The sequence below is a fragment of the Ailuropoda melanoleuca genome, unplaced genomic scaffold (assembly GCF_002007445.2).
Source record: "Ailuropoda melanoleuca isolate Jingjing unplaced genomic scaffold, ASM200744v2 unplaced-scaffold7389, whole genome shotgun sequence".
Taxonomy (NCBI): Eukaryota; Metazoa; Chordata; class Mammalia; order Carnivora; family Ursidae; genus Ailuropoda; species Ailuropoda melanoleuca.
The window spans coordinates 1-15472 of record NW_023249269.1 but is presented as its reverse complement, the minus strand read 5'-3'; the positions used below and the strand labels follow the sequence as shown (position 1 = coordinate 15472).

The 15472-nt window shown below is 41.0% G+C and overlaps 1 protein-coding gene across 1 annotated transcript; it reads right to left on the bottom strand.

Moving 5' to 3' along the window:
* Positions 1–190: 190 nt before the first annotated feature.
* Positions 191–15269, bottom strand: LOC117800671 (collagen alpha-3(IV) chain-like; the record flags this gene model as incomplete). Its single annotated transcript, XM_034653221.1, has 14 exons — positions 14989–15269; positions 13742–13768; positions 13127–13201; positions 10921–10983; positions 10760–10795; positions 8870–8911; positions 8576–8653; positions 6885–6947; positions 6426–6485; positions 5168–5212; positions 4616–4669; positions 3638–3679; positions 1491–1575; positions 191–300 (listed from the first exon to the last, which is right to left on the bottom strand). Coding segments are annotated over exons 5-14 (600 nt in total), but the record flags the coding sequence as incomplete, so codon positions are not given.
* Positions 15270–15472: the final 203 nt, after the last annotated feature.

Here is a 15472-nt window from a genome sequence, read left to right as displayed (position 1 = left end):
ATGCAAACATTATTTTCCTTTTTTTTTTTTTTTTTGAGATTTGTTATTTATTTATTGGAGAGAGAGAGCATGAGCAGGGAGGAGGAGGAGAGGGAGAAGCAGACGACCCACTGAGCAGGGAGATCCATGTGGGGCTCCATCCTAGGACCTCGAGATCCTGACCTGAGCCAAAGGCAGACACTTAACTGACTGAGCCCCCCAGGTGCCCCCGTGATTTTCCTTTTAAGAGCATGTCTATTGGTTCCCCAAGAAACATGTACATACCAGCACTTCCAGGAACCCCAGGAGAGCCACTGGGACCTACAAATCCATAACAGTAATTAATTACTCATAAGGACATAAATACTTCCCCCCATTTTTGAAATCTTGTGTGACCATATTATAGTAATTAATAATAAGTATTTTCATACTTTTTTCTCCACGCTCACATAGATAAATATTAGAAAGCTTCAGTTATTTAGACGAACTACAGAGAAGAAACCAGTCTGAGATGCCTAACACTCAAAGGTGAATCATGCCACCTTACCACCTTCAAACATTCAGTGGACATTTACTAGGAGCGTGCTCTGCATTTGACACTTGGCTGAGAGGGTACAGATGCAAGAACAGCAAACAGCTGGAACCGTCAGGTCCTGTGCTTTGGCCTGGTGCTGCATCTCAGATCACTTCCAGCTGTGACAGTGCAACAGGTTTCTAATTCTTTGATACATATGAGTGATTTATTGTGAACATGACAGATGAAAAAAAAAACTATGTCCATCCATATTTAAGAACACAGGGAATTTTTACTCTTGTAAGTGCAATTCTCCTTTGAAATCTTATTTGTATCAATAATTTGCCTTAGGTCAGTGGGTTCTTGATCCTGCCTGCACACTCGAATAATCTGGAGAGTTTTACAATCTACCGGTGCCCAGGGCCCCCCTCCAGACAGTTACGTCAGAATCCCAGGGATGGGACCTTGGCATGTCAGTATTTGGAAGTTCCCGGGGATTCTGTGTAGCCACAGAGGAGTGCTCTTGGCCTACACCTTTCTAATCTATCCAGAGGGACAGCATCTGAGTAAATGGGACTCTGTTGCATGATGCCAGGAGTCAGCAAACCCAGGTTTCAGGCCCCTCTGGTCACTATTGGGTGGATTTGCTCAAATAATAGTTTTTCAGGGTCTCCACTTTTCTTTTGTATCCCACTGAGATTGCCATCCTTCCCATTCCCTCCTCCTGCCCTCTGACCACATTTGTGTTTTCTTGTCAAACTTGAACTTGACGATTTCGCACGGAGAATTTCATTATCTTCGATGGTATAGCACGGATGGAATTTACATATAAAAGTATGAAAATGAGGACACGCCAATACTACCACCCATGAAAACTGGGAGACCTCCCTTTTGCCCCCTACAAATTCTAGGTTTATAGGCACGTTTGTTATACGTTGCCTGGAAAGAAACACATGGAAATGGTCATCAAATGCTTGAGGAAGAAATTTCTTCTCACCCTGTGGGCCACGAGCTCCTTTGGGGCCTGGGGGGCCTGGAAGTCCTTCATCTCCCTTTTCCTGGTATGCATCGTAATATTCTGTCTTAAAGGAAAAAGAAATGAATAAAGAGAAAGGATAGCTATTGATAGTGAGCTCACCAAATGCAATACTTCAGTGTCCTTCCCACCCCCCCAATGGTATTTTCCTCAATTCGTCAGTTTATGTGTTAGCAGGAATGTAGTCATGTATACATATGGATAAATTTAAAGATCAAAGTTGATATTTCTGGTATCACAATATCGTATATACCACGGGTTTTCAATGAGAAATATATTTTACGATGTGAGTCCGCTCACACACTCACAGTCCCATATGCACATATATACATCCATATCTAGATATGTGGGGATATGTATACAGAAATTAAAGTTTCACAAGCACTGGCTTACCATTTTGACACATGATCAACTCTGATTTTTTTTTATTACATTATATCTCACTTTTTAAAAACGCTTGTCCTCATGGACTAACTTTATTTCAGAGTATGTTGTGATCCACATGTCAAAAATACCCCATTGATTGTTTCTTTAAATTTCAGGATACTGTCGACTTGCAATAATATTGAGGATTATTGTTTCTGACATGCTTGGTGGACCTACTGCTGGTCTCCTTAACTGTCTGCTTCCTAAATAGAACTTCCAAGGAAATTACTAGATGCTGCAGAGTTATATAGAATTGAAACACACACAGCAAAGGTAGGAAGGCTAAGAATTTCTCCTGAGCACAAGTCGATTTCATTTAGAATTCAGTATATTTATCTTGAAGAAAAGAAGATGGAAATTTAAAAGTTTTGGTGTTGTTTTGTTTTCTCATATGCTGCATGGGGCCATTTACTTTCTTGGCATGTTTAAAAAAGAGATAACAAAAGTATTGTGGTCAATGAATTATGTATAAAATCACAAAAAATAATTCATAATAGTAACAGTAATGATAATGTAATAATCTCCATCACAAAATCCGTAATGACATACAAGCACCTGCCAAATGCTGGCTAAGTGCTTTCACAAAATGGCCCATTTCTTCTTCCGGGCAACTCCATAAAAGTATTTTGGGAATACTTGCATCTGAATCATTGGCTTGTTGTGTGAAGATGCGAATTTCCAGGACGAATTTAACTCAGTAAATTGCTTAGCCTGAGGGGTCTGAGCACTGCATTAGCAACGGAAACCCCTCACCCCCACCCCATGACTCTTTTACCATCATGGACTTTTCCATAGAACCTGCATAATCACAAATGGCAGCTCTGCTCTGCACCCTGAACGTGAGAACTACTGTCTTTTTATTTTTTTTAAGGTTTATTTATTTTACAAAGGTGGGGGGGCAGAGAGAGGGAGAGGGTGAGGTTCTCTTAAACAGAGTCTGAGCTCAGCATGGGGATTGACGTGAGGCTCTATCTCACAGCCCTGAGATCATGACCTGAGCCGAAACCAAGAGTCTGACCCACTGCACCACGGAGGCGCCCTGAGAACTACTGTCTTTTAAAGGCAGGAGAGAAAGGGATACCAGAATTCAGAGCCTGGGTCTCTTTTACTCATCTACTTAAGCTACCGAGTCACAAAACAGAGAATATGGCCACTCTGCAGTCAGGAGCTAACAGACATCAAATCCCTGTCCACTGCGGCGAGAGGAGACAGCCTGCTGAGATGGAGTTCAGGCCGGGGGGTCACTGGTTTTCGCTGGCTCTAGTTGAGCTTCTGCTGCCTGGGAATGCAGATTGTCATACCTGGGCCCAGCTGGAGTGGGTGGAGCCAGTTCCCTCTCCCCTGGGTGCCCCAGCTGACCTGCACTGCACCCCTCCTACTCTACTCAAGGGCGCAGGTCACCTTGGGCCATGTCTCATTGGACAAACGATTTCTTCTTTCCCACCGCCCAGGGTGGGCATTTCTAGTGCCTTCCAGAGACCAAATAGCCCCAAATAGAAATATTTATTCATTGTCAAATGGACAAATAATGACAACAGCTATTTTCTTCCCTAGTTTGATTAAAATGTAAATACCATAATCTCTATCTTCATAGTTAATGAGAAACACTGATTCAAAATTTTCTTGATACTTTGAAGGACTTGATCAAATATGACATGGATACTGTCTTTAGTTACACTTACTGGACCACGAAATCCTGGAGGGCCAATGTCCCCTTTCCACCCCTGTATTGAAAGACAGTTACAAATTATCAGGACATTAATCCCAAGTATTTACATATTTATACCAAATATAAATATTGCTTAAAAAGCAAAAGGCACAGTTAGACAATAAATCATTGCTAAAAGTGATGTTTTTCCATGTAACGTACAGACCAAGTTAAAATGAAAGGGACATTGACTTTGGGTGATTTCCTTGGAGGGCTGTATCTGGGGCAAGAATCCCGTCAACAAGGTCTTGGGAAGAGGTTGTTGCTCTAGTGGTTTACATGTTTCTTCCATGTCAACACCTTCAGAGGGTCTTCCTATGCCTTACACATCCCCGTGTTCTCGCCCAGATTCCAGCACAACAAAACCAGGCTGCAGGTTTATGCAATTCCCAGGGTCCCAACTAACCTGTAACCAACCCTCCTCCTTACCGACTCAGGAGGGCACTTTCAGAATTCTACCAGAAGTGATATTATTATAGGATAAATCTTGAATCTGCCTATGTCCCTACACATGACAATTATTGGAAAACATCTGTAACATTTTGTCAGCAACAAATGAAACGGAATACAGTTCATAATTCACTGATCATGACCTTTGAGTGTGTCATGACCCAGACTGAGACTCATGGGGTTCAGCCTACACCTGACCTCCCATGACCAGAAACCTTCACTTGCAGAACTTGTCCAACTCCTTCCTCATGAAGAAACTAAATCTCACCAGTCATGATGTCATCAGCTTCCACCACACAGAGCAAGTTTTATATCTTTCCCACAAAACTGCCCTTCGGGTGTCTAAGTAAACTTGTCACATCTCTCATTTCCTTTTAACAAATATAACTAAGCTATTTTAGTTGCAATCCCTTGTACCTATTTCCAGGGCATGGTTGGAAAAGGGTGGGCAAAACCCAACTAGTTAAAAAGCCTGAAGACAGGATATTAGAGAGGGGATCACCTTAATGCCGTCTTCACCCCGTAATCCAGGGAAGCCCCTGTTGCCTTTGGCTCCCTGTGGAAAAGGACAAAGAGAATGGGTCAGAAGACACACAAGTTAATTTCTTCTGTGGGAAGCGGGAACAGTTGGAACTTTGTTTTTTTTTTTTTTATGATTTATTTATTTATTTTAGAGAGAGAGAGCGAGCACACCCCTAAGTGGGGGAGGGGCAGAGGGAGAGAGAGAATCTTCAAGCAGACTCCCAGCTGAGCATGGAGCCCAACTCGGGGCTCAATCCCATGACCCTGAGATCATGACCTGAGCCCAAATCAAGAGTCAGATGCTTAACTGACTGAGCCACCCAGGCGTCCTGGAAATCCTTTTTGAAAAGAAAAAAATTAGATGTACTCTGATGATCTCTCTTCACGGTGAGAATGTAACACGATGATTCTCAAATACAGCTTTAAAAACCAATATGCTTTGGCTAGCTTAATAACTATTAGTAATTCCCCAAATCCTTCTTTGTCTAATGGGACTGACATTTCAACATCAATGGGCTGAACATGTCTTTACCTCAGTGCCAGGGAAACCAGGGGCACCATCTTTGCCAGGTTTTCCCTAAAACAAAAACAAAACAAAAACACGTCACTTAATAAATATGGATAACATTAATAAATATGGAAAACATAAAGGATATGATCATCTCTTCTTGACCTAGGGCAAGAGAGCCTGACTGAAACTCCACCCATTTGTTAGAAGGAAAAACTATTAATCACAGAACACGTTTGACCTTCTCTTGCCGGAGAAGGCAGAAGACATCAGAATGGGAAATTAGAGAGGGTTAACAGAAGAAAGATTGGAAATTAAGATTAGCTAAGCTTAAATGAGATTTGATACTGCCCATCCAAGCTTGGAAGAAAAATTGAAAAAGCAGAGAAATGGACAAAAAGACCTAGAAAGAGGGAGGTGTTCACAGTCAAATTATTTATTTGAAATGTTGGCAATTCCCAGACCTCCAGACGTGCTGATATCTGAACATATTTATAAAGGTATATTGCATGTCCCAAACAGACAGGGCTTTTGGATGAACTATAACCATGTTTACCCTCTGTAATAGATTAAACATCATATTTACTGGACATTTTTTCTTAGAAAAAATACTTTTCTCAATGTATAATATTTAGTCTTTAAACAATATATGTGTTTAAATCTTTCCAAAACAGAGCTGGGTGGGTGAGTGGACCCCGGTTCTTCTGTCTCCCCAGTACCATGTCACATCGTGCCCCATCTTCTTTGAGGAGCTGCCCTTCCCTCACTCTGTGCGGGTCTGATGGGACTGTTGGTCTCACTAGCCCGTGCCCTCCTGGCCTGGCCAATCCTGGACACTTTGCCTCCTAGTCACCTCTCTAGGGTGAGACATAGGACCAAGCTGGGCCAACTAGAGTGATTCTCTGGGGTGTTATTAGTGGGCACAGGGAGACACAGTGTCTTCTTGGATGCCATGAACCCAAAGCTGTCTGCTGATACTTCCCGCTCTTTCTCCCCATTGCCACCTACATGGAAGAAGATCAGTGTCAAAAGAGAGCACGAAGCAGATATACACAGAGGAGGAGACGTGATAGGGAGAATCCTGCCCATCTTGTTTCAAGCTCTGAAGACCTCAAAGGCTGTTTTAACCTTGAACTTCTCAGATACTTGAACAAATAAGTTTCATTTCCTAAATCTTTAAAAAATTCACAAAAATCTAAGCTAGTTTGAATTGGGCGTCTTAAACTTGCCTCCTAAGGAGACCTGAGTATTGACTGATACAGGCTACACATAACAAATTTACCTGTGGGCCAGGTTCTCCAGGAGCACCTTTTTGAGATCCATAAGATTCTCCAGGCGGTCCCTGTAATTAATGAGAGTCATGTCAAATTTTATGAATTGATTTTTTTGACTCACCTCGACTGTCATTAAGTTTTTCCTTCTGATTATTCTGTTATATTTTAAAATGTTCAAGTGGTGGGTCATCTCATGTAGAAGTATGCATTTAAAAACAGATGCTTAAATACCAGATGCTGAAGATAAATCATACGATGGGAGGGAGGCAGTGGGTGGTTGTACAACCATGCAGGGATTTCAGCCAGAAGTGGCTGTGAAATAATTCTAGTATATTCCATGACCTCTGCAGTGAAATATTATCACGCTTTAGCTAATATTAAGATTTAAAAGTAGATCACACATCCAAGAACACACTAGGGCTCTGCTTCATGTTTCGAGGGCAACAGCATGACTCTGAATAACCTACTGAGGGTCCAGGAGGTCCGGAGTTCCCCACGGCTCCCTGGTCTCCCTTTTCCCCCTTGAGGTCCTGCCACAAAAACAATTTAAAGTCATTACGCACACATCAAACAAGATTATACCGCTTTTACTTGAAAAATTTCTCTAGCTGTTCAACGAACTGGATCTACAAACCACTTATGTGCCTCCTGGTAACACAACAGATGACCATTTTTCATATTTCAGATTTTATACTTGTGCACCCATTGAAACCACACATAAACTTCAGTTATTTTAAAGAAAGTTTCCTTTGGATCAAACTCTGTTAAACCAATTTAATTCCTGAATGGGTTTTCAATAAGCACATTCAAATCATTCCCGATGTATCTTATTTTCATTTTTAATACACAGAAATTAGTTTCATAGGGATCAATTGGTTTCTGAGCATATGTTACAAGGAGGATTTGATTGTGTTAGGCTTGTTTGCGTTCTTATCACATTTTATTGACTGTATTTTCCCCAGTGGGAGTCTCCTCTTGAAGCATCATTTTTTTCAAACTCAAAAATTTTCCCCTGGGTCAAATCATCCAGATCTAGATTTTTGTCAAGATAAGATTTTTTTTCCCTGTCCATTTCCAGACAATAAAATTTTAAACTTCGTTAATTTTATTTTTGTTGATTATCTCTGAAAAATGTAGTTATTTTCCTTAGGTCGATTTTTTCCAATCTTCAATGAGAGTTATTATTTTGACCATATCAAATTTCACCATGTTTTGTGTTAACTCTTCTCAGTTTTGTTTTGATAATTAGAAGAATTAATTAAGAATTAATTATATTGGAGAGTAAGGGCTAAGGGGTTTATTTTTTAGTTGATGAAAATGTTCTAAAATTGCATGTTGTAATAGTTGTACAACCCGATGAATACACTAAAAGCCATTGAATTGTGCACTAAATAAGTGAGTTTCACAGTATATAAATTATATTTGAATAATGTCATTAAAATTAATTATAACTAAAGCCCATGAACTTTATTCTTTAAAACAGTGAATTATATGGTATGTGAATTATTATTACTAAAAACAATAAGTTTAAAAGAGAAGGATTTATGTTTATTTCTTAGTTAATCCACAAGATTGTGTCTAGGTTTGGGTTATTACATTGTGATTCACTTTTTCTGAGCATTCGGGTCAGTTCTATATCCTGGTCTTTCTAGCTACCCCACGGTCGGAGCAAAAAAGCAAATGTTCATTCTGAAAAACAGGGTCACAGTGTCCTTAGAGAGGAATGCAGGCCACATTGCCCTTGGGAATATAATGGCAGGTAAAAATGTCCAATTTGATTACCACTCTGTTCCACTGATCTCTTTAGGTCATTACTATCCAGTTGGATCAGAGCCATACACCTATTTTGTTATCATTTATTCAAAAATACTCACTGAATCCCCATCTGAGTTAGGAACAATGAGAGAGGGTGAGGAGCAAAATTAGACCCAGGCTCTACCTTCTAGAATCATGGAAGCTGCTTGCCTCTGATCTTGCCTCAGATCCCTGCCTCATGTTTTCTGGTTCTCAGGTAAAAGATGGGGAAAAGAAATAAAATCCAGAGGCTCAGGCTGGCTGAGACGGCTCAGAGGCAAAGCTTATAAAAGAAGTAAGGGATCATGAGGACCTCACCCCAGAAGTGAGAACACACAACCCAAGTAATAAACAGAAGAGTTACCGTTCTGTTATCTGGGCCTGTTAGCGTCACGATAACCGTTCCTGGTGGTCCAGGGGGTCCTGTCAATCCTTTCACACCCTAAAGACAAACACACTCAGGAATGCAAAACCAAACAACATCACCTTTGCTTTTTGGGGAGACAGATTTCCCCCTTTGGTTCTTGGGTAAGAAGATAATGCAAATGACAGAGTGAACCCGTTTGCTCCAGTGTCACTTAGTGACTAAGCTGTACAGGACGATTGCTACGAAACTTAAAATGTCTTGCCCACAAAGAAACCACAATATTTGAATTACCCGCTCTCCTTTTTGTCCTATCACTTTATCGCCCATGTGACCCTGTAAGAAAAGACAACGCTAAATTATTTTTTAAAAATGGATTTGAAGAGTCTAAACCCATTGAAGTTCCAACATTTGTAAGTGAAAGTCTGAATTTTAATGGTAATGTCAGTATTACAAAAATTACTTTAGCTATTTCTTGGAGGAGAGGGGCAATATGTTCCTTTCAAAAGTGGAGATTGCCAAGTGCAGAAAGCTTAAGGGAGTGACTTCATATGGCAAATAATGACATGACGTGGGGTGGGATGGGAAAGGGAAACCAGCTCAGAGGACATTTTTCTGGCTGGTTATCTAATTTTCTGATGCCCTAGTTTTCTCCTCTTAAAGATCAGAAGGAAGGTTGGCTGAAGTTCAGAATTCTGAAATTCAAAAGTTGGTAGAAAGGCTAAGAAAACATTTCAGGCTATCTGACTTCACTCGTAATTTAGTGAAATGAGCTAAGTTTAATGTGAACAGTCTTACTAACCATGGCCGATCTATCATTTCAACCAAAGCCTCCTTGCTTTTTTTTTTTTTTTCCTATCATTTATTTAAATTTTGTTAGTTACCATACAATGCAGTACTGGTTTCTGGAGCAGGGGTCAGTGATTCATCACCTCCGTACAGCACCGGCATCATCACAAGTGCCTCCTTGCTCTTTTGCTCCTGAGTATACAGATCCTCCCCCCCATTAGCCCATCAGCTATAGGAAAAAAGCTCAAGATGAGGAATCAAAAGATTTTAAATCTCAGCTCTGTTGTTTACTATCTCTTTGACCACTCACTTAAATAATGCGATAATAATTGTGAAAGCACCTTGGCAAGTTCCCTACACACAAAGACTGGCTGGTAGTAAGCAAGAGATACTGCGTTAGGACTATTTTCCCGGGGGACTCAGCCTCACTCAACGTTTTCCTACTTAGTTAACAGAGGGGCTCAGAATAAGCCACCCCAAAATATACCACTTTGGCACAAGAATTATTTTGAGCTCAAGACAACTGAATAACAGCAAATGCAAAAAAAAGTTCTCTACCCTCCTCCACCGGGTGAAGACGTCACCCGGCTCCTCTCCTGTACCATGAAGAGGAGACAACTGTGATCACTGGAGCCTGCACTGACTGCAATCTGCATCAATAAACCTGACTGTAATAACCCTCATCTTCCATTAGTTTCCCCCACATATTTACCTTCCCACAATTTACTGCCCCCACCAGCTCAAAACCCTTTTCCTTTGTCTTGTCACTCCTCCACAAATTTATCACCCTTTGTTAAAATGGTACACGAGCCTCTGGGTCTGACAGCCTCTTTGGGGTTTTCCTTTCATTTCATTTCTGTGAGGCCCCCACATGCATATGAAATAAACCTTCTTCTCCTGTTAATCAGGCTTTTTCTCAGTTCTAGTTCCATGTCCCCAGTCAGGAACCTAAGAGGATAGAGAAAAGGTTTTTCCTCCCCAACACCAGCAATTGGTCTTTTTAGGAGAAAGACATGCAGGACCCTGTTTAATGAGTACACGAATATTCACCCTTCAGTTACTAGCATTGAGATCAGGCTGGTGAAGCAGCTCACTACAAAAGTTTATAGACTAATGTGTTGGGTGACCAGTAGGATTATCGGAAATGGGAAATCTATGGACTTGCTCTTTCCTGCTAGGGAGCTCCTTACAACTGAATTATCAGGGATCAAGTTATGAAGAGCAGGGAGAGAAGAGTGAGGGGTATAGAGCTGCCTGTCCTGTTCCGTTCCCTGCCGGGAATCCTGTGGCTTCTAGAGAGGGGCCAGGCAGTGACCATATGTCCAGTCAGACCAGGTTTGGCTTTTAGCTTGTGTCTGGTGTTCTGGCTGTTGTGACATATGAACTGTAATCTACCTTAGGTCCCGGAGGTCCCATGGTTCCTGGAAAGCCCTGGAAAAATCCACAAGTTAAAATTACAGTGGGAAATGTGCCGAGCCGAAAACTCTGTGTAAAGTTTTTCTCTATAATGAATTTATTGGTTACAGGGTCTATAGTAGTGATGACTTCATACTCACTAAGAATCCCGGAGGGCCAGGTGGGCCAACAGGTCCCGGAAAGCCTGGAAGGCCTGGCAAACCCTATAAATTAAAAGAAGAATAGAGTAAGTGTGAATTTACTTCTCACCTAAGAACAATGTCCATTAATTAAATCCATTAAAATATTTTAATGAACTCTGAGGAACACGATGCCTCTCATTTATGGCTGCAGTTAATTACAAAAAAAGAAAAAAAAAAAGATGCCTACAGCGTGTTGCCACGTAGAACAGGCCGCCAGGAACATGCTGATGGCAACATTTCCAGGAGAATGACCACAGCAGTTGCTTTATTTTAGAGGAGTTTTTTAAAATTTTTAAAATTTTGCTTTTCTGTCTGTCTATCTCTCTGTCTGCCTGTCTGCCTCTCTCAGCCAAGCATGCTCCTTCGATAGTGCCTTCCACCCGCTCTCCTACCTAGAATCCACTGTCCCAGGACATCTTTACGACCCACATCTTCTCCCTTTTCTTATTTTCACTCAAATGTCATCCTTTCCCTATTCCATCCAATCTAAAGCCACTCCTTCCAACCTGGACGCTTCCTCTCCCCTGCCCCTGCATTATTTCCCTCCTTGGCATTTACTGCTATTTAACACACCGTGCACTTACTAATTTACATCGTTTGTGTTTTTCCCTACTAGAATGTCAGCTCCATGAGGACAAGAATTTTTTTTGAACTCTTTTTTGGCCAATTTGTGCACCACAGTATCTCGAGAGCCTGGTACAGCTGCTGACACGTAACTGGGGGGTAATAAGATATTCTTGTATAGCAGAATGTCCCACTGCTGCACCTTCATCAGCAGCACCTGGTAGTAGCTAGCCAACACTCAGTGCACATTTAAGGGACACACCAATGTCCCAGATTGCTGCTATCTCTTCTTACCGGATCCCCTTCCTTCAGCATCAGGCCCCATAAATGTTTCCTAAGCAAGAAAAATCAAGAGCCACCATGTTCTGCATATTTCCTCAAAGGTCAGTAATGGCTACTAACGGCATCATTGTGCCATTTTGCGGCTCACCATCAGTTGGCATGGCTCACCACCAGGGATTCGACAACCTAAACTCAAACTCTTTGACTCACTTAGACAAATTTCCAGAAATTTCCACATATACTTTTGAATTAAGTTAAAATATTTCTGGTTAATTAACCTGGAAGTTAGTACCTCTGCCTTGGGTCTATCAAAAGACTCTTTGAATCCCAAAGCAAAGAATACACAATCCCCCAAAGAGCAGTGTCTCTTCGTATCCATTAGGGGTCACGCTCAGGTCTACATACATATAGATCAGAAAGTAAACCACTCAACAAGAGAAAGATGCATTTAAGTAAAACCCAGTTACTTACCGGCATGCAAAATTTGAAATAGGGCTGCTACTTAACATTATAGTTTTAAATGATATTCAATGTACGGTACAAACCTATCCTTGATTTCAACAAATACAGAATAAGTGGAACATAACTATTCTTTGAAGATTCCTCCCTAGATTTAGGAAAGCCTGGGTAATTGAGATTTAAGAAGAGATTTAAAGACTTATGCACAAAATCATCCTTTTATATTAGTTTCATGGAGTTTCTTATGCGGTGAATGTTTTAGAATGAAGTGAAATCAATATATAAACAGAAGAAATAGGAATGCCTACTGCAAATGTTCTTGTGGTTTTTAGAGGTGGGGATGGAAGGTGGGTGAAATGGGTGAAGGGGGTCAAAGGGTAGAAACCTCCAGTTATAAATAAGTATGTTTTGGAGATGTTAGGTACTGCACAGTGACTATAGCTAACGATACAATACTCCAGCTTTGAAAGTTGCTACGAAAGTAAAGTTCTCATCACAAGAAAAAAAAAAAGAGTATTTGTCACTGTGGTGATGGAGGTTAACTAGACTTATTGTGGGGATCATTCCACAATATGTACAAATATCTAATCATTACTCTGTCCATCTGAAACTAATATAATGTCATATGTCAGAGATACCTCAACAAAAAAAGAAAATGAAACAAAAAAGAGAACAGAAAACAAACCATAAAAATGTTCCTAAGAGAGTGAGAAAGAGATTCAGGGGAAAAGAGACAGAGGAGAGACAGACGAAGACAGAGTCTCAGAGGCACAGAGATAGGAGAAAAAGGAGAGGGACAGGCAGACAGACAGATAGCCAGAGTACTGAGAGTAACAGGACCTTCTCTGACTCGAGATACCTGGAAACCCGGAGCTCCTGGCAACCCGGGGTCACCTCTTCCATCAGGTTCTATACCTTCCGCAGCAGGAGCGCCCTTGAAAATGAAGAACTTCATTAAACACAGTCATTGCTAAATTTTCAAAACTCCTTCAGGTCCTTCTTCATGGTCCTACTGCTTCAAGGATAAAAGTGCTTTTCAGGGTATATACTTGGAGAAATGATTTAGGATTATGTAGTTACTCTATTTTGAAGAAATCAAGGATTTTCTTATATCCTAAAGTTAATAATTTACTGTGGAAGGAAGAAAGACACAAGGATGAGAAACCATTTCTCAAGATACCAAAATTAGTGACAACTCGTCATGTAGAAGGTGGCCCAGCCTGAGGTTAGTTCTCTCCTCCTAGACTCTCTTCCCGTAAAGGATCTGACGAACGTTGTATTCCTTAAGAGAGATTTATGACAAGAGCTAAGAGAAGTCGTTGAATAGGAATAAATATCATGTCCTAATTATTAATTGGCTTCTGAATTAATTATGAAACCTGATTTGTAATAACTTATACTCCATTATTTAATAGAAGTCCTTTCATATGTACACTTTGAGATTTTCAATAATAATAGACCACACATGACTTACCTTTTCTCCTTTCAAACCAACAGCACCCTAAAAAAAGGAAACCAAATACATCACATTACTGCTTTGTCCTCGCTGTTATTCTGTCCCCTCTCCCGCTGTCTACTTCCCACTTTTTAAAACATTTTTAAATTTAATTAATAAACATATAGTGTATTATTAGTTCCAGAGGTAGAGCTTAGTGATTCATCAGTTGCATACAACACCCAGGGCTCACTACATCACGTGCCCTCCCCAATGCCATCATCCGGTTACCCCATTCCCCCACCCACCCCTCATCCAGCAACCCTCAGTTTGTTTTCTACGATTAGGAGTCTCTTATGGTTTGTCTCCCCCTCTGATTTCATCTTGTTTTATTATTCCCTCCCTTCCCCTATGTTCCTCTGTTTTGTTTCTTCAGTTTCACATTATGAGTGAAATGATATGATCATTGTCTTTCTCTGATTGACTTATTTTGCTTCACATAATACCCTTTAATTCCACCCACGTCATTGCAAATGGCAAGATTTTGGTTTTTTTAATGGTGGAGTAACATTCCATTGTATATATATATTCCCACCAGTTTTTAAACAGGCTCAAGTTTCTTTCATTTAAACAAACAAAATCTCCCCCCACCAGCCTCTCCTTCATGTCATCTGCAACCTTCCCATTCTGTTCATTCCTCAGTCCCCCACCGGCCTCCTGCCTCCATCCAAGCTGGAAACATCCCTTGCTAAGGCCTGCCGTGACAGTGACATAGCTAGCGTCAATGACAAGAGCTCAGATCTTACTGGATGTCTCAGCAGCATCAGGCAGCTGTCAGCCACTACTCTCTACTGAAATACACCTTCCCTAGGCTTCTATAATATACTCCTATTGGTCTTCTTCCTACCACTAGGGCCCCTCCTCTTTACAGGCTTATTCTCCTTGACCCAGATGTCCCGGTGCTGGGGCTTTCTAAGTCTGTTCTGAGGTTCTTTTCCCCACCTTCTCTCACTCCTTGTGTCACCACCATCCGGGGCCTCTCCCCTGAGCGAATCCAGCTGCCTATCACTCATCTCCGTTTGGATGTCTCAAAAGCAAAATAAAGCCTCAAAACACAAACCTGAACTCATAACGCATTTATTCATTCATTCCCCCACCTATGAGTTGAATGTCTACTATTGACTGCCCCCAACTTCTGCAAAGTCATGATGGATTTCAGTACATGGCCATTCTGGAGTAAATGACTTGTATTTATACTTTATACAGAGTTAGAAATGGATACCTACCGGGATCCCTGGGTAGCCTGGTATCCCCGGAAGACCTGGAAACCCTTGCTCCCCCTGGAAGGCATACAAAGCTTGTTATTCTTTTCAGTTGTTCTAGAACAGCCTATTGAGATATTTTCCCTGTTTCTCTCCTTCCAGCCCTGCAGTGATAAATCTAGATTAAGTAACCCAAATTCCTTATGGCTACTGAGTCATGAGGCTGAAGGCCAGAAAACCATTATCTTAATTGAAAACAGGATTAGAAGCTACTGTTTCTCAAATTGTGCATAAACGGCAAAAGTCTAATTGTGCCAAGAACTTTTTAATTGCTGTTTCCTTGAAACTTGAGTAATTAGTTCTTTCATGGCCACCATTCTGGGGGAAAGGAGGGTGCCATCACGAAAGAAAGGGCATGAGTGAACACTGTAAAGCTCATCACTCTTCTCAAAAGACCAATTTTGCGTTCCAAGCTTTTGTTTCTTTTTTTTTTTTTTTTTTAAAGATT